At 29.8% G+C, this 22,036-nt stretch overlaps 1 protein-coding gene across 1 annotated transcript; it reads right to left on the reverse strand.

Annotated features, from left to right (window-relative positions):
• Positions 1 to 340: 340 nt before the first annotated feature.
• LOC132937206 (uncharacterized) lies at positions 341 to 9,708 on the reverse strand. Its single transcript, XM_061004025.1, has 5 exons — positions 9,569 to 9,708; positions 6,241 to 6,431; positions 5,386 to 5,469; positions 3,754 to 4,084; positions 341 to 587 (listed from the first exon to the last, which is right to left on the reverse strand). Exons 1-5 carry the CDS (start codon positions 9,706 to 9,708, stop codon positions 341 to 343), a joined length of 993 nt encoding a protein of 330 aa, XP_060860008.1.
• Between the last annotated feature and the right edge of the window lie 12,328 nt (positions 9,709 to 22,036).

Here is a 22,036-nt window from a genome sequence, read left to right on the forward strand (position 1 = left end):
TTAGAGGTGAGTGGAGTGGGTTATCTATGTAATTGTTTGTATGTGAATAATACAGAATTATACTTTGGAATATTTTAATAGTATATTTTATAGTAACTGTATTTATAGAATGTAGATTGCAAGATTGTAGGTACTAGATGTCTAGATGTGTTATTTATTAATTTAAATATTAATTTAAAAAAAAAAATTAAGGAAAACCGGGGATTTTTACGCAGGGTAGAACACGATTGAGAACGGTACCTTTTTTAATATCAAGATTGAGAACGTTTTTACCTACCAACTTTTATGCGACGTTGCTGCAGTAATTAAAAATACAAAATAGAAATAAAATATACAGATATTATTTTTTTCTCCGCCAAGCTTGGACTATATGAAAACGGCAAGTTTCAATAATCACATTTAGAAATATTTCTTTGACTACTTCGTGAGCACCGATTTCGAAGTCCAAATTCAGCTTTTGAACGTTAAGAGCTGGACATATTTTCAAGAGATACTTCCACATTTTAATGTAAATTTGTTTTGGTTTGTTCGGTAAAAAAAAATAAGCAATAGGCACGTGAAAACCGTTTACATAATATGTGTGTAATGTATTGTTGGCGCCGACGTAACTCCTACGATATATGGCGGTTAGCCGCACGACGAGGCTGCATCCGAATTGCGTGCAGAAAAAAAGAACTATGTTTGACAACAACCGAATTGCGTGCGCGGTTTTTTCGAGACACAGCCGAATTGCGTGCGTGGTTTCTTCATGACAGAGCTGAATTGCGTGCGCATATTTTATTTAAAGACAACCGGTTTTCACCGAGCTGGATGTGTCGGCCGGAGAATCATTTATCTGTATTTAATATGATAGCTATATATGGGTATATGGGTATTATCAAGAAATTATGTTTTACCAAATTCTAAATTTCCACCGCCATTATGGGCTGAATTTTCTAACTCATTGCAGCGCACTACTAATTCATGCGAGTCATTCCATTCGAAACTAAACAGTATGTTTTACTCTGCGTATCCAAATATATTTCAATTTGTAGAAATCTTGAAAAATGTACAAACCGCTGTTTATGTCAAAATTCGTAGCTCAAATGTGACAAAAAAACGACGGGAGGTATTAGAAAAAGAAGATTATATTAATGACATTATGTATCAATTTCAAAATAAAATGTTAACTCGTTTGGAATTTATTGAAAAGTTGGCGTACAAAAATTTGCCAGTTGAGTAAACAAACCTATTTATTTTTATTTTTTATTTTTTCTTATTTTTATAATATTTTTACTGTAATTTCAAATTACATTTTTATTGTATTATCACTTGAATTAATATTGTTTTAATAATTTGTATTCGAAGAGTAAATGTATTCTTTAATTATTTAGTGTAAATAAATCTGTATCTCGCACGCAACTCTGCTCTGTCACAAAAAAAACCGCGCACGCAACTCAACCCTGTTATGAAAAAACCACGCACGCAATTCGACCCAGAAAACGATTTTCGCACGCAACTCGGAACCGCCGCACGACGACTCGCGTCGGTATGGGAGTGAGGTGACACTGGTCTTTTGATATTAAATTCTAACACAAAGTTTGATTGTTAAATGATAGTGTATGATATATGGAATTGAATTAATAATAATGTACATAAATAAATATTGCACAGAGTCGCGACCGTCTTTGACGGTCAGTGAATAATAATAATAATTACGATCATAAACAATAATGATATGCCTTTATGACAATTGCAAAATACAAAACAATAATAATTGATAACGATACCACGGCGACGGGAGCCGGAAAAAAAGTCCGACAAGAAAAATTATTATACGGAAAAAAAGTCCTGTTTAATTTAAAAAAAAATAAAATTACTAAATGTATAATATATAATATAAATTTAATTTAAAACTATAAATGATTAAAATTTAAAACTAATATTTATTTTGTTTTCGAATGCAATGGCCAATATTAATTAAAGATTCTTCCACCGATATTTCGTCAATGGCCACTCTAGAACATAAGTTTTTTAAACGTTCACTGGTACGTTTTTTTGGTGTTGGAATCCCTTCACCTAATTCTTGTAACGCTATTTTAGCTCTATCTACTCCTAACTCTTCACGCATTTTAGAAATTAACTTCCATTCATATTTTATCTTATAATACAGATTAATTGTGCTATCTTTATTGCCTTTTAATGTACACGAGTTTTCTATCATATATTCTAGTATATTTTTTCTATCTACCTTACCTTAATACCTTCTATTTCTGTAGATTGTATAACGACGTGAAATTTTAATTCTTTATAAATTTAAATTATTATATTAGATCATATCAATCATATATATTATTAATTTTGAATTAATTAAATAAGTTTCAATATTTTTTATGAAACTATAAATCAAACCGGACTTTTTTTCCGTGTACTTTTTTTCCCCGGACTTTTTTTCCGGGATTCCACGGCGACGATGGCAGTGATAACTGATAGTCGTTGATGTGTTACGATGATGACAACGTCGGCGGTAGGAGCGTTTAAATACAGGAATGCACCGCTCATAGTGCGCATGCGCAATATGGTATCGTCTGCATAACATAGATATTAGATAACATGTTGATTATTGATTATCAGTGATTTAAGCGGCAAACTAAAATTTTGAATAAATACGATATTATGGTGTGGTATTCAAAACTTACCAATTCTTACCCAAACAGGTTTTAGCTATCTTTATGATGCTATTTTATTTAAGGTCACTGGTAAAACACATTTTACCTGACACAGTAACACGCTTATGACATAGGAATTTAGAGTATTTAGACATGTTCTATTTCCAACACATTGATTGAAGTAAGATAATAAAAACGTAATAGGTGGGAATTTCTGAATATGATATACTAAAATTCCATTTATATTAGTTAGTGTAAAACTTTTTTGTACTTTACGATATATTATATCTTTTTACAAATATTACTATTGACTAAAACTATTATATTTCTATATTATTAAAAAATGTTGTACCTACCATAGACTAAATGTACCAAATTGTATCAGTATAACTCAGTTAAAACTTAAAATATACTAAATTCGCAAATTGCAATATTAATAATTTTATTTAAGTTCAATAGGTATAATATCACATTATCAGTTATCACTGAGTTATCAGTTACTATAGTTATGCGGACGATACCATATTGCGCATGCGCACTATGAGCGGTGCATTCCTGTATTTAAACGCTCCTTCGGCGGTGGCGGCAGATGACGGTGACCCCAGCTGCTGACGGCGGCGGCACAATGACGTCACGGCTGCGGCGGCGACGAGTACTTATTTAATTTTTAACGGATCACGTTCAAAATTTTAGTACTATCAAACCGACACGGTATACGCACTCGAATATTTATTGGCATAGGCCCACTCAACAACGATTACAGATTATTATGTACCAATGTACAGCCGAATCAAATCGTCCGAACGGCGATCGGAACACGACGAAAAATAACAACGCACAGTATTATATCGACTCGAACGATGTAAGTACTTGCAAACGCACCACGTGGAATCAACACGAAATGCCATGGCAGTCACGAGTGTAACTCAAAACGCACGGGCCGTTGTACATCGGCACCGTGGAACGCAGACTGACTGGCGTCGCGGAGACGACGTCCGAGCCGTCCAGATTATGGAGTCTAAAGTTCGGGAATCGCCGTGTTATCGTGCGGTATCACGCGCACCGGTGGTGACATCCAAATATGAAAAGGCGGCAGTTTAAACATGTATATAACCGTAAAAAAAATTTTGGTGCAAAATTATAAGTACCATCTCCGAATAATTCGGTTTGTTTCGACATAAAATTAAAATGTTGGCTTGTTGTTATACAAACGAAGTCATTGGTTTCGGGAACAAAAACAAATTGATCACTTTTAAATAAACATAAATCGTTATTTTGAATATTATTCAATTGTGATATAGCTTCATTTAAATTAGTAGGGTAAATTGGGTATTGTTTTCTCTTCTTGTCATAAATTGCCTTTCGCACTGATGTAATATCATTGTGCGTAATATTTGGTAAATCACTATTTAGTATAAATAGTTCTCTACTCAGTTCTAATAATTTTTAAAGGTCTTGTAGATAAATAATATCTTCAGCTTTTCGCTTAGAATTATCTCTTAAAATCTGTCTTTCAATTTTTTGATTATTATTTCTTACATGATTCACGTATTCACCGTTTGACGAATGAAAAGTTTTATACATTTTTGTTAATAAGCTGGCACTTCAGTTGTTATTGGAACATTTCCATTTCATTAAACCATCTTTGCGTTGTCTTACAAATTAATATTTATCATTATTTAATACTGCAAGATCTTTTCCGTGTTCAGACGTTATAATTTTGAAGTCTTCCATCATAATTAATATTACACTATATATTATACACTATATTATTACGTTGTTACCGCTCTGTCCACCAAACAACTGAATTTGGCGGATACGTAAACTATCTGCAGATACGTAAACCACGATATCGTATTTATTATCTTTATTACTAAACATTAAGATAAACAACAACAGGAATTCGAGGGCCCCGTACTTACAATATTATACGGAAATCCATAGGTAAACTATTTTTTTAATTATCGAACATTTTATTTCGGGACGGTACTGAACGGCAACGTCGCTCTAAAAATCATTCTCAATCATTTGATTATAAGGTACAAAATATTGTTTCTTTGATCTGCCACAATCGTTCTCAATCGTGTTATCAAAAGGGTACAACGTTCTCAATCGTACGGGGGGCTTTCATTTGGGCGAATGACCCAAAATAACATATCGTTTGGGCGAATTTATACATATCATTTGGGCGAAATTTACACGGACCTTTAATTTATCTAATAAATCGTTTGGGCGAACTATAAATATATATTTATAAAAATTTATGTAGACTAATACGTTTTCCTTCCCATTTTTAGAGACTTAGGACTCTCAGTCAACTCTAACTGGTATGGTTAAAAATGTATTGTCATATCGTCATATTTTTTATTATATAATATATATTATCTTAACTATTTTTTTTTTTATTAGCATGGTATCTCATATGCCCATTTGTTTAATAAAGTGTCAAAATTATCATAATAATGTATTAAAAATCCCAAATAATTTATTTTATTAGTATGGTATCTCATGCCCATTTTTTTAATATAATCGATTATTGTTAATTTTCCGGTTTGATATTCTTCCCATGATTTTAATGTATAGTCTTGTTTTTCTTTAGTATTTTTACGTAATATATTGATTTTTTGTTTGTTGATAGAATTAATTTTTAGTAAGGTTTCCGTTTGAATTTCTTTTAAAATATTAATTACTTGGTAAATATTAGGATGTGTATGATAAAATTGCGAGTTATAATTACTGTGAAATGATTCAGCCCCGTTAGTAGTACGAGGTTCGTCAGTTGGTTCTTTTGCCCACAGTAAAGGTGGGAATTTGGCATCTTCTATAATATAATTATTTAGAACATAGTCTGAAAAATAAGAAATATCGGTCGGACAAATAGACATCAACTCTGTAAATCCACGTTGAATTTGATCTGATGGTAATAGCGGTAAACCAAAGAAACATTTCAGCCAATCACCAATTTCTGAGTTATTGTTCAAGTAATGATTATGTAAAACAGTATTTTGCTGAATTTCCTTAAGCCAATTTTGTGCAAGATGGAAGACACAGCAAATAATTTGGCATGTTGGAAAGCATTTAAGTATTGATTTATGAGCAGCAATTTCAAAATCCGAATAAAATTTAGTAATATTTAATTTAGTATTTACTAATGTTCTACATAAATGAATAATTTCATACCACATTAATTCATATTGTTGAGTAGTTTTAGATGATAGGAAACAAAATGCGACGGGTACATAAAACTTTTGCTTGTACACGTGAAGTGTATATAACTGAACAAAATGTTTTGGGGAGTAAGAAAAAGTCCCATCACCAAATACATATTCAGAATCGCATAACAATTTAAGATTAGTTGAGCATGTTATTATTATCATATTTTTTTCTTGATTAACAAAACAAAACTGTTCATCATTAGAAGTAATATTTTCTTGAATTTCATAAAGCTGTTTATACGCTTCCTCTATGGTATGAGGCAAAGTAGGAAAATGACGTCTTCTGACACGATATATACATTGCCTAATAGATGATAAATCGGAATACATAATTTCGTCTTCATGTTTCGGGAGTAAAGTTGAACGTATAATTTTACCTGGTTTTGAGTTTAAATCTATATTTGCTTTTCTTTTTACAGCACTTTTTACTTGATTCAATGCTAAAGTCTTCGGAGTAGAGACAGGATGATTGTGAGATGTATTATTAAATTTAATAATATTAGACTTGTTTGGTGACACTAATACAATTAGATCCACATTAGTATTGATGAAAACCCACATGTACAATCTAACAAATTATAGTTCACTATCCAAAATTGTAAATTGGTCTCAACAATCAGTCGAAACGATATAATAATAATATTTAGCTGTAGTTATGTATACGTAGGTATGTTACTTCCCTATTATTCAATAATTTATAAATTTGCCTAAACGATCGGTTAATTTCTCGCCCAAATGATATGTGCTTTGCTCAGGCTTATTCGCCCAAATGAATGACGCCCAATCGTACTCTACCGTTTACGCAAAATCCGTTTTCGACAAAATCGATTTTAGTTTTTGGTGTAACTTTAAAACAAATGACCGTTGATAAATGCAACTATCACTGGTTGTTTATATTAGCATTTTCTATAAACGAAAACATTTTCAAAAAATTTTGATCAGTTTCGAAATGTTTACGGACATTTTCAGTTTCAATTTTTTTTAGTTTTTATTTCTATGAATGTCAATAAAATTGTATTTGTTGTGTAAAAAATCTTGAAAAATACAAGGCTCCTAATATATTGTTACAATGAAATTTGATAAATATTAAAAATTCCATAGTCACAATTTTTTTTATATAAGAATTTAAAGCTCAAATATTGACAAGATACGTAAAACTGACAAAAATTATTTCGAGCTAGAAATTGATAAAAAAAATTCTATTTACATCTAAGATTTGAAAATACAAGATTTCTCATAAGTTGGTCTACCTTAATCAAAAAAAAAAAATATCTACGAGAAAGTCAAATCAAATTTTTATGAGCGTTTGAAGTTTATATTTTTACAACATTGCATATTCACTCGATTTTTCATGTAGTGATTTTCTTATTTTGTTGTAATTCAATAACGAATAACTGTAGATACATGACAATTTCACTGAAAATGTTTTAATATTAATTTTCTATACATGGGTTCTGAATTTGAAATTTCACTCTTCTTGAAATATTTCAATGAAATAATGAAAAATATTTTTTTTCTCTATTGAACGTTTTCGGTTATAGATGATTAGAAATAATATATTGATTAATGATTACACACTTAGAAATAAAGAAAAACATATTATTTATGTTTATTTATTATTTCATATTTGTATATTCTATATGTAGATCTAAGATTTGAAAATGTAATACAAGATTATCCATAAGTTACAAACAAAAAAAAATGTCTACAAAAAATTCAAAGAAAATTTTTATGAGCATTTGAAATTCATATTTTTCTTATGTTGTTGTAATTAAAAAACATACGACTGTAAATACTTGAAAATTTCACTGAATGTTTATATTAGTATTTTCTATACACGATAAATTTTTGAAAATAATTTGACTCTTTTTGAGCTGTTTACGGACATTGTCAGTTTTAAATTTTTTTTATTTTTTTTTTTTGATAAATATCATTAAAATTTTATTTGTTGGGTAAAAAAAAATGAAAATTTAATGCAAGGCTCCTAATATAATGTTACAATAGCTGTTGAAAAATATTAAAAATGCATAAGCACAACTTTTTTTAGTAAGCGTTTAAAGTTCAAATTTTGACAAAATTTTTCAAATTTCATATTTAATAATTATTTTGTAGTTAAAAATTTATAAAATGTTTAACTTTATAGCTAAGGATTGAAAATTCAAAACAAGCCTCCACGTAAATAGGTTATATATATAAATAACTTTATTCACAATAATATCATCAAATATACTTGGTAATATCATAGGCTGATTGACCGTTTTCGCTTAGAATCGTTTTTCTTATACAATGATATTATATTATTGAATTCAAATTTAACACCATCCATTACAGTTACCCACTTGTAACCTACTATACAGCAGACTGACACCCGCTTACCCACCTTTTTTTGAATATAAATCTCGATAGTAATTTGAAAATTCAAATTTAAAATTTAACTAAAGATAGTCCACAAGTTTTGCTTACAATAATTATAAAAAAATTCGAGCGAAAGTCAATTAACACATTTTTACGATAATAAACATTTTTTTAATTCACGCGTAAAATAACGGTTTAAGATATAAAATAAATAAACTCCACCCCCACTATACAGTAGAGCGAGTTTCTAATTTGTGTATTAATATATAAATAAGTACCTACAAAAATGTATTCAATAAAATAAAATAAAAATTACAACAGTTGTTATTTTTGTTTATTTTATTTATATAGTATATTATTACCTTTTTTTTGCCTACATATAGTTAATTAATTCCAACAAAGGTGGAAAAGTGTAAGGGATGCAAAAATTAGATCAGTGGCAAACAAAAAACTATTAATGTCCATAAAAAAGTAAAAGTTGTGTTTTTATTTTTTATTATAAACATATATTTAAAAGTTATATTATTTTTTTAAACCATTCTTGAATACTTGTGTAATGTGTATATTAAAAGCATTTGTATATGATATTTATTTACACATTTATTTGTTTTGTCCTATTATTAGGTATTTTTTTTTTGCTATTTTTCATTAAAAACATTTTACTATGTATAAAGAAGTAAAAGTTGTATTTTTATTTATATATATTTATATATATTTAAAAAAGTTATATTGTTTTTTTAAACACATTTATGTATTCTATGGTTTTTTTTTAGTAAAATGTATTGGCAAAATGATAAAGTATAGTATATAAAATGGTATAGTTATAACAAATTATTATACTTAGGAAATCAATTAAATTACCTTATTTGTAACATTTCCTTGGGCATTTACTGTACACGGGAAAAAAATACTGAAATTTTGTAGTTAAATAAAATAAATTACTATAGTTAATGTTTTCCAAATAACTAAATTAAAAAGTACAGGGTACTATCTAAATACCTATGTTTAAATGACTATAGACATTGTACAAATAACTATAAATTATAATAAAAAGAGTACCAAAGTGTATATAGTACATAACACTATATTTTTAGTCTGGATAATTATAAAATCATAGTTTTAATAAATTTGACTAACATTACAGCTATTTATTTCCCTATAGAAATTGAAAATAGACACTTAGGGTTAAGGGTTGCACTTTGAAAGCATTTGTTATATAAGTATTAAGTAGGTATATTATTTACTATCGTAATTATTTAATTTAATTTAATTTAAGTACAAAACTATTGAATTTTAATTATTTATATAGACAACAGACATATAGCTAAAATGTTAACAATATAAACGTACCTTAATGTCACACATAATCGTTCTGTAGGTGAAATTGATGGACGACCACTATTTGATACTTTTTTTCCACTTTCTAATTTTGAGAGAAGTTCGTCAAATGACTTGTTAGACATCCGTGTAACGATTATCGTCATCGACATCGTACATTACTCCTGGCGGTAGATAGTTATGACAGAGTCTACAGTGAGGTAGTCGATAGTCTATAATCGGCCGCGGCGGTTGATAGTTTGATGGTCAAGAATGAAGAGACGAAGAATCCTAGAGGTCGATAGTGAAAGTCGAGAACTGACAACGACCTGAAGAGGACATGCGGACGACCAGCTCAACCCACATTAGATATCGGCACCCACGACACACCCTGGCCCGATTGGTAACCCTGAGTTATAGTTAATAAGTATTACCTAATAAATAATAATATAATAATACATTCAAGTTTAATAATAGATGCATATATTATATATACGTTGAGTACTTTACTTCACATAAGGTAACCCTGATCCCTAGTAATAATATCACACACCGAGGTCGAGACTCCAAGACCTCGTTAATACCACAGAACGACACCGTAAGAGTGGTAAGAGCGATAGGTGAATTGATAGGGTGTATTATATCGAAAAAAATGACTTTACGGGAATAACTCTCAAATTTTGTAGAATTGTCAGATTTTGATGAGGGCACCTTCTTTTTCCGCACGGGAACAAACTACCCGAGTGGGGGTACCATACCACCTGCGACAAACCAGTGAGATTGGGCGTGAGGCGCCAGCTCGCGGCGGGCGAAGCACACGCGGACCTCCGTGGGCGCGCTGGCGCTTCTAGCACGAACCTGACTGAGAGCACACGGGCCCGACCAACTCGTGTGCGAATACGTGCAAGGTGGAAGTCTGGCTGGGGGACACCCACCGACAAGCACTCAAACCCGAGCATTCGGTACGGACACGGCACCCGGCAAAAGAAAACCGTACCACTCAAAAAAGGTCGCACCGCGACAGAGTAAGAACTATCCCGGTGCCGATGCTAGTGGGAAAAGAGTCGTTGTGAGTAATCTGGATAATGAATCCTTCAATCTCATCCCGCGGGCGACGAGGACAGCCCCACTGAAAACCCGACTTTGCTAACGCCCGGACGGTATCAGTGCCCGTCGAGCTATGTGGCGTGCGTCCGACCAACGCGCGCGTGTACCTCGCGTGCTCGCGCTCGCCGGCCGCGCGTTCGCGACACATGTGGATGGCCTCGCGGGGGCTGTCGGGAGTAGCGCTTTAGTAGAAGGGGAGGAATTTGACTGGGTCGAATCCAGCTCTCGCCGACGCGGATCAGCGAGACCCAACGATCTACCTCATACGAGAGTAGCCGGCGGGGGACCGCCGGCCTGGCGCCAGGGCGCCCCGACGTAACCCGTCGGAGGGACGCGACCGCGTCATTAAGGCGTGAAGTAGCCGCCCTCGAGAAAAATGGATAAAGGTGTAACAACCCCCGGGGGAATGGTCTTATACTCCCCGTCACACAGTGGTTTACAATAGACATAATAATATATACCATATGCAATGCACGTATATGTTTCGAGAATTGTCGCCATAAAAAAATCGTCATAATATCGAAAAATGACCAGACGAAAGAATGCGAAACTCTTCAAGATGCTTTCCATAATATGTGTGCCTACTGCAATATTACAGGCACGTTTTTAAATTATACAAAAAACACTCGTAAAACGTGCGAGGCCATATTTTCCCAATACCGGGATGTACCTATAAATTGTTTAATGTAATGCGTATAATATATTATTATAAACTGTAGTAATAATATAATAGATAGCCTACCTATAATGGACGAACAACCAAAAACAGACGGGTGAACGAGACACACACGCTACGTGGGTAATGTGTATATGTTAAGGTGAATGTCAATTTTTTCTTAGAAGTAGACATTCACTGGTGAATGTTGACATTTTGTAAAAAAAGATGATAACACCTAATGATAAAATAATTTTTACAAATTAATTCATCACTCAAAGAGTTAATAATTAACCATAAATTATTTTATTTTATATCATAAAAATTATTTGTTGCAACAAGATAAGCTATTATGACATTTTGAATTACATGAAATGCCTGGGATCTACAACTACACTTCTTCGATACACAGTTTGCCTTACAATTGCATCTCAAATACAACTGTCCATCTGTTTGAGACATTGGAATGGAAGCTTTCCTTAAGGAAACGGATTGGTCAGTATTTTTACACGTTTGCACATCGACGAAATCAACTCGACATCGACAGATGAGTCCACGATATATAATCCTTTTTGTTTCCTTTGACGTTGAACACACAAGCTCAAAAATAGCTTCGTGTGAGAGAGAGAGAGAGAGATATCCATACAGATATAGTGGGTACAGGCAGACAGACAGATACCGTAACGTTAAATGCATCTCTGATAATATTATATAGTTCGTTAAACATCGTTCGATTAAATAATACGCACTATAGGTATAACATTAGTATACGTTTCTTCTACCAGGGCTTGAAACCGTAAATATTATTTTCCGATTTCGATTTCGGTTTCGGTTATCAGTATTTATTTTTTTCGATTTTGATTTCGATTTCGGATATTGGTATTTATTTTTTCTGATTTCATTTTTGATTTTGAATACTGATTTTGATTACCGGTATTAGTTTGTTTCGATTTTGTTTTCGGTTTCGGTTTTCAAATCTTACAACATTATTATATTATTAAAATGACCAGGGCTTAAAACCGAAAATATATTTTCCGATTTCGATTTCGGTTTTGGACATCAGTATTTATTTTTTCCGATTTTGATTTCGGTTTTGGATATCGGAATTTATTTTTTCTGATTTCGTTTTTGGTTTTCAACACCGGTTTTGAATTTTTCCGATTTTAATATCGGTTGTGGTTTTTTTTCGATTTTGTTTTTGGTTTTGGTATTGATTTCGGTTTTTAACGGTTTTAACCGGTATTCAAAATCGGTTTCAAGCCCTTGTTTCCACTCAAACATATAATATGCCCTTCACCTATTATGTGAACAATATCATGTCTATAATTAATATTCACAGTCTTTACGTATGGCACGATATACCACACACCAATTATTGAACGTCTATACTCCAATGTTAACGAAAAATTTCTAACATTCATCAAAACTCAATATTGTGAATGTAAACATTCACCAATACTCAATTGTGAATATTGACATTCACCGGGAACTGTTGGTAATTTTTTCATATTCATTCAAAATGTCGTCATTCAGCTTAACATATATCTACACTGTACAGTATACTTATATAGGTAATATCAATATAATGTGTAGATATATAATATTATTATAAATTTATCATGGGCTACCTACTTCCGGAATACGAATTTCCCGATGACGTTTATAATAGCCACCTAAATCGTCATGTTTCCAATAGTAAAATATAGTAAGTAGGGAGCGGATGTTTATGCATTTATTATTTTAATAACATCTAAATTAATACGGAGTAAGATAGAAATTTGTTCCATCACATAAAGAATTCAAATTTACCAATTTAATTTTGCATATTTTTGCATATTTGTCCGATGCTTTTAGTGCATATTTGAGGTTTTTCGTAATATACTAATATATAACGGACTCAACACGCGTAATTAATAGTTCAAAATGTACCGCCGGCGGCGGAAACATGTTTCAAATATTACAAAAAAATTACCTTTTTATGAGGAAATATGTTCTGCGCTTTTACGTACGAATATCCCATCAAAAAAATTAACAATAAAGCCTTTCGTGAATTTTTAAGCAAATTTGTAAAGCATGATATTCCAGACGAATCCACATTAAGAAAAAATTATGTGGATGAAATTTATAATATAACAATTCAGAAAATCCGTGACTAAATAAACAATAATAGATTTTGGATAAGCATTGATGAAATGACTGGCGGTATACTGCCAATGTCATTATCGGGACATTAGAGATAAATGAACCAGGACAAATATTTCTTTTTGCATAGTTAGTACTTGGTTTCTAATATCTACCCATGTATATTATTTTCAGATGAATAAACAATTCACCAACAGTTCTTTTTAAAGTTTTAATTTTAATAATTATTATTTTATACCTATATTTTTTAAATTTTTAATTAACAAAATAAGTTTTAAATAAACATTTTATTGATGCATATATAAATAAATTCTAAGCATATTTTTATACTTTTTAGAGCTTGATTGCATGCATATTTTTAAATTTTTTGGAGCATAAACATCCGCTCCCTAATAATAAGTCATACGTCATAATAAATACGAAACATGTAGGCATGTATTTAATGCCCAGTGTTGGGTAGTAACGTAACGCAAATTACAAATTACTGTAACGTAATTACTTTTTTCAGTAACACAGCAGTAATTTCATTACATTTTACTTAAAGCAACGCAACTGTAACAAAATTACTTTTTTAAAGTAATTTCTATGAAATAACGCACTAACGCGTTGTTTTCCACGTTATTAAAATAATAGTTTTGAATGTATTACAAAAACATGTCGTTGGGATATTTCAGAAAAATTAAAAATCAATTATATTTATTTTCGATTCCGATAACAATTCAGGAATAAAAGTAATCGAGTCTATCAGCAGATAGAAAAAAGTTCGGTTTAAAAATAAAATTTAATTAAAATTAATTATGATTAATGACTTACTGATTGCACATTTGTACATAATAGGTCTATTATCTCTAGGTTTATGATTGTAAATTTGTAAAATATATACATAATAATTGAATCATATGAATTGAATATCGTTCAAAGAAAATTATAACTGTTTATACAATGATAAAAAAAAGTAACATTATTTGTAACACACTACTTAATTAATGAAAAAATAATATAATATGATAAAAATAATTTTAGGTACCTAACGCAATTGTAATTTAAATAAAAATTTCAATGATTTGCCTGGAAGAACGATACTAATGATTGGCATTTAGGTGGGTACTTTTTATTGATTTTTTTTTTGTATTATACTATATATACTTTTATATCGCAGCTGTCAACAATTAATAAATAAATTTAAGATAATAAGGATCAATAGGGAATACAAATAAGTTCCTCACACGGTCCCAGTGTCGTACCCCTTAACCAAATCATAGTTCGGTATTACTAGGTACCTATACTTATAAAAAAAATAATAATATACGTGATCGCAAAACGTTTCCAATTCTATACTATTAATACTTTTCAAATCACAATAAAATAAATAAAATTGTTGATCGATAAATGTTAAGAACAAATATTTAATTTTCTTAACATTTGGTTTTCAAACGACTCTAGAACATAAACGTGACTTTATGCCCAAACTTTTTTTTCCAGTAAACTGTTATGAATTTTTAACTATACCTCAAATAATTTGCAATTTTTTTCGATTATAACAAATTTTAAAAAATTTAAACAAATTGTGACTATATAATATTTTTAATTGTTCATTTGCTGTAATGACTAATTAATAAACATTATGTATACATCATGTATTAAACGATAATGCTTTTTACTCAAGAATAAAATTATGTTTGATTATTTATACGAAAAAACTAAAACGTCAAAAATGACAATTAATATCCAAAAACCAGCACAAAAAGAGACAAAATAATTTGACATTATACCTATCATCATGTCTAGTGAATTGAGATATTGGTGAAAATTGAATATCTCTATAGTTAATCATTTTCATAAAACGTCAGAAAAATAAACTTTTGAGGCGTCAAAGTACTAACTAGTTACAATTTTCTACCAAAAACCTCCCACGTAATTAGAGTTTAACGTTTTTTCTAGGTACAATAAAATGTGTTTTCAGAAATAAAAATATAAAAAATACACACACATGACATGTACATAAAACTAATTCAAAAGTATAGTAACTATTTCTAATCAAACATTTTAGCCTATTGTCAATATTAAAAGGTATTAACTATAGAAACTTGAAACATTCCACTGTATTACTTAACTTATCATTTTCTATACACAATATTTTTAAAATATTTCGACTAATTTTAAAGTATTTGTAAGCATTTTGCAGTTTTTGATTTTTTCTATAAATATTAATAAAATAGTTGTATGATTGGTCAAAAAGCTTAAAATTTATAATACAAATTTCCTTATAAGTTGTATACTTCAAAACCCTATATTATGTAGGTACTGTGTACTTGTGTAGGTATACTTTATATATATGTATATTTAAACATGCATAGATTAATTTATTCAATTTTCGTAAAATAAATTTAATTGTTGTTATTTGAGTTAAGCTTCATGACCTAAGGGTAAAATCCACCCAGTGACCCTCTTATAAATTAGATAATATGTAAACGAAAATAACAATTTTAGTTATTATTTTGTAATTATAAAAAATCTTAATATAGTAGCCTTAATATTGTAGCCTATAGGAATTTGAAACTTTTCACCATTACGTTTTTACGTACTTTATTATTTTCCATAAACGATAAAATATTCAAAATATTTTAACAAATTTTAAGCCATTTAGGTGTACCACGCCATCAGATTTCTAAATTCTAAATGTACCTTATATAAACAATTAATGTATATCTTTAGAAATATAGGATGCCATGCAGTTTCCTAGTTGAAATCATTTAATTCAATTTAAGCACATCCATTGTACATACGGTGAGCACAATGAGTAACTAAAAATCGACCATTATACAACAAAACGACTTCCTCATTTTCTATATTTACACTGAAATGAACAGAAAAATATTCTGCTCCGGGATTAAAATAAAAAATGTAGGTTTTCTGTCATCCAAAAAACTAAAAACCTCAAAAACTTCAGAATTTTTGTTATGTTATTTGTTATAAAATTTCAACTGTTATTTCAAAGCAGTTTTTTTGTCCATGTGTAGATACATATAAATATTACTTAACCCTCCACCAATAGGCAATAATTGTACCAGATTTTCATTTCCACCCATGCATTATGTGCGTACTATAAGACAGAGAAAACCGGAGTGCGTGTGTGGTATTCTATTAAGGGGTATGAATAGCATTGAAAAATTCTATGAAAATGTACTTTCGTATTTCCAATAATATGGTTTATTGAGCGGTTTGAGAGTAAATACACCCATTATCAATATTGTAGTAGAAAAGTTAATTTATTCCTGTTTAAAAGTCAATTTTAAATATTTTAATTACTAAACTCAATAATTTAAATTGAAAAAGTAAAATATCACAAGTTTTTAGAGTTAAATAGGTATTGAACTTTGAAAATAAAATATCGAAAATCGACTCCTATACAAGCCTAGATAAACTTCTTCTCTTCAATTTGTATAATAAGTGTTCATACTGTAATGTCACTCAGTAAGCTATATTATTGGAAATACAAAACTAAGTTTCAGTGTTTCACACAAATTCACATTTGTAATATAGCGTGTAAAATGCTGTGTTACTGACATGTGCGTGCACGTACGGGTGCGCTTCGCTATTTATTTACACTCAGTCACTCACACTAATGATCACTTAATACGCACAAATTTACACAACCCGCATGTACACAAATAGAAAATTGCCTATATTTAACTCCTTAGAAACGGTCAGTATGCATATAGGGTTGCCATTTACGTCGCGGTTTGGTCGGTATCTACTGTAGTTGTGTACCGGTTTTAAATATAACGTCCCGTTAAATAATTTATGTTAATAATTTGTCTTTTACTAAACATTTCTAATAGAGATAAAATATTGTTTTGATAAATGATATAATAATCAAGTAGAATATGTGGTTGACCTTTGGAATTTATTTTAAAATTATTTTCCCAGCTTCAACTTGCTGACGAAAATATGATTGGTACCTAATATGATATTATAATATAATTTTTTTGGTAAACTCGACATTGACGATGTTGAATCTAATTTACAGATGGAAGTCATAGAATTGCAGAACAACGATATTCTTAAAATGCTTTTAAAGAAAGTAATGACCTAAAAATATTTTATTCAAGTATTTCTGAAATAGATTTTAAAGGCATCAAAATTTTTGCTAAAAAAATGATTACTGCTTTCGGTAGCACATATAATTGTGAGCAGACATTCTCAATACTTAAATTTCGAAAAAATAAATATTGTTCACGATTAAGCGATGAACACTTGAATGCTGATTTAAGGATATCAACATCCAATATAAAAGCGGATATTAACGAATTGGCAGGAAAAATTCAACCTCAAAAATCACACTAGTAACTTAATATTTGTATACTAAAATGCATTCAAGAATTAATTAATAATTATTTTTAAACTTCTAAATTTTCTCTACTTATGTATTTAATTAAGAATTAGTTAATAAGGACAACCGCAATGTTGAACTCATAATATGACGTATGTTGCTATCTGTAAATATATTAATAATTATATGTTAAAATTATATTTTTAATATTTTAATTTTGTATGCGGCCCTCCATAAAAAACTGAAACAAATTATGGCCCGTGTAGGTAAAAAGATTGCCGACCCCTGGCCTAATAGATCGATCGGTCATCGGCGTGTTGGAAATAGAACACGTCGTCGTTCTAGCAGAATAAATTCGTATAATATTATAGGTATCACGCATGCGATAGACAAAGACGAAAAACCATCTCAACACAAACATCGTTTTATCGTCAGTTTAGTGTGCGCAGTCCACACAGCGGCGGTGAATCTTCCGCCTCCACCTATGACTACTCTGCTCCGTGAACACTCCCCGCCCAGAACACGTCGTCACTCGTCAGTCGTCACACGTTAGTCCTCGCCAGCAGTACGGAGGGGTGCCTCATTCCCGCCTCATCGTCACTTGCTTACTACAGAGTACAGAACTACAGGCCGTCAACAACAGTTTCGTTTTTGCCGTTCGACGTTATAAGTACCAATATCGAAAATCCTTATGCCGTTCGGGCTCTCGTCGTAAACCGTCGGCGCCGCGTCACCATCATCGTTGTTGCAGAAATCATCAGTCGCTTTCTAGTTTCGACCGCAGCAATTCGTGCTAGGGCTCCAATTTCAATTCAAAATGCAATTTTTGTAGGTACTCTAAAAAATGGATTACAAGGACAACTTTTGATTCATATAACATAAAATTATAAAATAATAAGATAAAACTCAAAATAAAATTTACCCAGGAAGGATTGGTTATACTAAACACAAATTTGCTATGTTGCGTTTGGACCACAGACAATATTTGTTACATTATGTTGTTGAATAACTTAAGATGACATTATCTCCCATATGTGTTATCTCCGTCTTACTAACACATAGGTAACATACCAAATTTTACGTTTAGATGAGTCCGTTTTACTGTTATTTTCAATATTAGAGCGAATTGACCTTTAATCAAATTTAAAGGTAAAAACCCAGGACCCCACAATAGGTTTATTTTTGATATTTAATTTTAAAGCAAATTATAAGCATTTTAAAGATTTACATTGTTTTAAATGTCTAACCTTTAAATTTGATAATAATATGTCAATTTCAGCTTAATCCAGGACTTACTAATGTTATAATAACGTTATGTTTGACGAAAAACGATTTTAATTTGTAAACGTAATTTTAACGGAAAGCGATAAAAAAAAGAATATAACAAACTATATTATAAACCATTAAACAAAACATAACGGAAAACGAAATATTTTTAAATCTATTTATTTAAAAGGTCTATTGGTTTTGTAGAAACATTTATTTCATGCAAACAATCTAAAAATCGATTATAATATATTCCGTATCTGGGCCATTACCCACATTAGTTATTATTTTTAAATTTAATAGGTATTTACACAATTTTAAATAACTATAAACGCAAAACTTGTATAACGTTTTAGTTCTAAATAACAATAATCACAAAACTTAGATAACGTTTTAATTCAATATAAAGATAAACGCAAAACTTGGATAATGTTTTAATTCAGAATTAAAATAAACGCAAACATTGTGTAACGTTTTAATTGCAAATAACATAAAACAGAATTTTTTTCAAATACAAGCCCTGGCTTAAACACTAATAGAATCTATTAGAATTTATTAGAGAGCCTTGATATATAAGAAAGTGGCCAACTGGTATAATCCCCTCGATCATAATAGATATTAATAGTCCAAACAATTGCCTGGTAATTTTAAAATTTAAAAGGCATATACAAGTAAATTAAATGTTGAACAGTCAGTGATTTGTACTCATTTACCCATAACTGGTGTAGTGGTGTAACCCATATAACCATATTTTTTAGCTAAATCCTAAAATCACTGTATCTCTTCATCTTTATTTAAGAATAAAAAAGAAATACTGACTTAATTCTTATAGATTTAACTCAATTTAAGAAATAAAATACTAAATAATTTAAAATGTTATCATATTTATTAACATCAATAATTGCATATTTTCTTTACAGAGTAAAAGTTATTAACTTCATGTCTATATATTTATTTTGATATATATATATTATCTACCATTTTACAAAATATCTAAGATCAATATTAATATTGTTATTACTCTCGATGGGCAATATTACTTAATAATTTGGGATCCTATTCCTATTAATTTTCATAATTTTATTTTCCTATGAACCCACCCCCCAGCTAAATGTTTATATGTATGGCAGCTGCCATACATAAACATGGACTTCGGCGCCACTATGATATTACTAAGTATATTTGATGATATTAAGATGAATAAAGTAATTTATAATATACAACCTATTTACATGGAATCTTGTTTTAAATTTTCAATCCTTTTATAACTATAAAAGTTGAACATTTTATACATTTTTAACTACAAAATAATTATGAAATTTTAAATTTGATAAATTTTGTCAAAATTCGAACTTTAAATGCTTATAAAAAAAAATTGTACTTATGTATTTTTAATATTTTTCAACTTCATTGTAACATTATATCAGGAGCCTAGCATTCAATTTTCACGCTTTTTTACCCAACAAATAAAATTTAATTGTTATTTATACAAAAAATAACTAAAAAAATTAAAAACTGACAATGTCCGTAAACAGCTCAAAAAGAGTCAAATTATTTTCAAAATTTTATCGTGTATAGAAAATGCTAATAGGTACAAACACTCAGTGCAATTTTCAAGTATCTACAGTCATTCGTATTTTAATTACAATAAAATAAGAAAATCGTTACATGAGAAATCGAGTGAATATCAAATGTTGTAATAATATGAATTTCAAACCTCATAAAAATTTTATTTAATTTTTTAAAGATATTTTTTGTTGATAAAGGTAGATAAACTTATAAGGATGCTTGTATTACATTTTAAATCTTATATTTAAATAGTTAAATTTTTATGAATTTCTAACTCAAAATAATTTGCACATGATTTTTACGTTTTTTGTCAAAATCCGAACTTTAAATGCTTATCAAAAAAAATTGTGACAAGGTATTTTTAATATTTTTCACTGTCATTGTAACAATATATTAGAAGTCTTGTACTAAATTTTCTAATTTTTTGACCCAACGAATACAATTTCATTGATATTTATAGAGAAAAAACCTAACTGAAAATGTCCGTAAACCGCTCAAAACAATTAAAAAATGCAAAAAATATTTTGAAAAGCTTATCGTGTATAAAAAATGCTAATATTCATTGAACATTTCTGTGTCTACGGTCATTTGTTTTTGAGTTACACCAAAAACCAAAATCGATTTTGTCGATGACTATTTTTCCTTAATTTTTCTTTTGTTTTTGATGCTACTTTTGAAAACTACTGGGGAATTTTTACTTTTGCCCCTTCAAAATCCAATCTAGATTCATTTTCCTATTAGAAAAGATACTGTTGAAGAAAATTTAAGCATTTTAACTATCCTAAAAGGCAAGGCTGGGAATTAACGAGTTAATAAGTTAAAAGTTAAGATATTTTTAACTTATTAATTTAACTTAATAGTTGGCTGTTTTAATTAACTTAACTTTAACCTAACTCATTTGTATCTACGTTAACTTAAAATCAACTTATATTTTTTTTTTAATAATCCCAATTAAGTTAATTTTGAATTTTCATATTATCCAAATATTATTTATACAAGTAGTTATAAGTTCGTAAAATATAATACTATTAGAAAAAAGATACATTTACGAAAAATGTCGTATTTATTTTTATAGATAAAAACTAATAATGTCGTATTAACTAATTAGGTACTAATTAATAATAATATACGTAGGGGTAACAATGTACCATGTTTATTTAAACTCCCACGTTATTAAGACATCAATATATACGAGCCCTTGAAGCCCCGATTCATAGCCCCTACTTACTAAGTACTCATTAGTTATTACTTATTATTTATAAATATTTTGTAGGTACCTACAATTATTATTGTATGATATTCTTGAATGATAAATTTTGACTATTTCGATTTGTACATTATTGAAGTGAATCTTCTATACGCGCGCTGGGAGTAAATTTTCAAGGCCGCGACACACGAGCCATAAGACGAAAATCCGTCACGATTTATA

This window comes from Metopolophium dirhodum, chromosome 1, assembly GCF_019925205.1.
Source record: "Metopolophium dirhodum isolate CAU chromosome 1, ASM1992520v1, whole genome shotgun sequence".
Taxonomy (NCBI): domain Eukaryota; kingdom Metazoa; phylum Arthropoda; class Insecta; order Hemiptera; family Aphididae; genus Metopolophium; species Metopolophium dirhodum.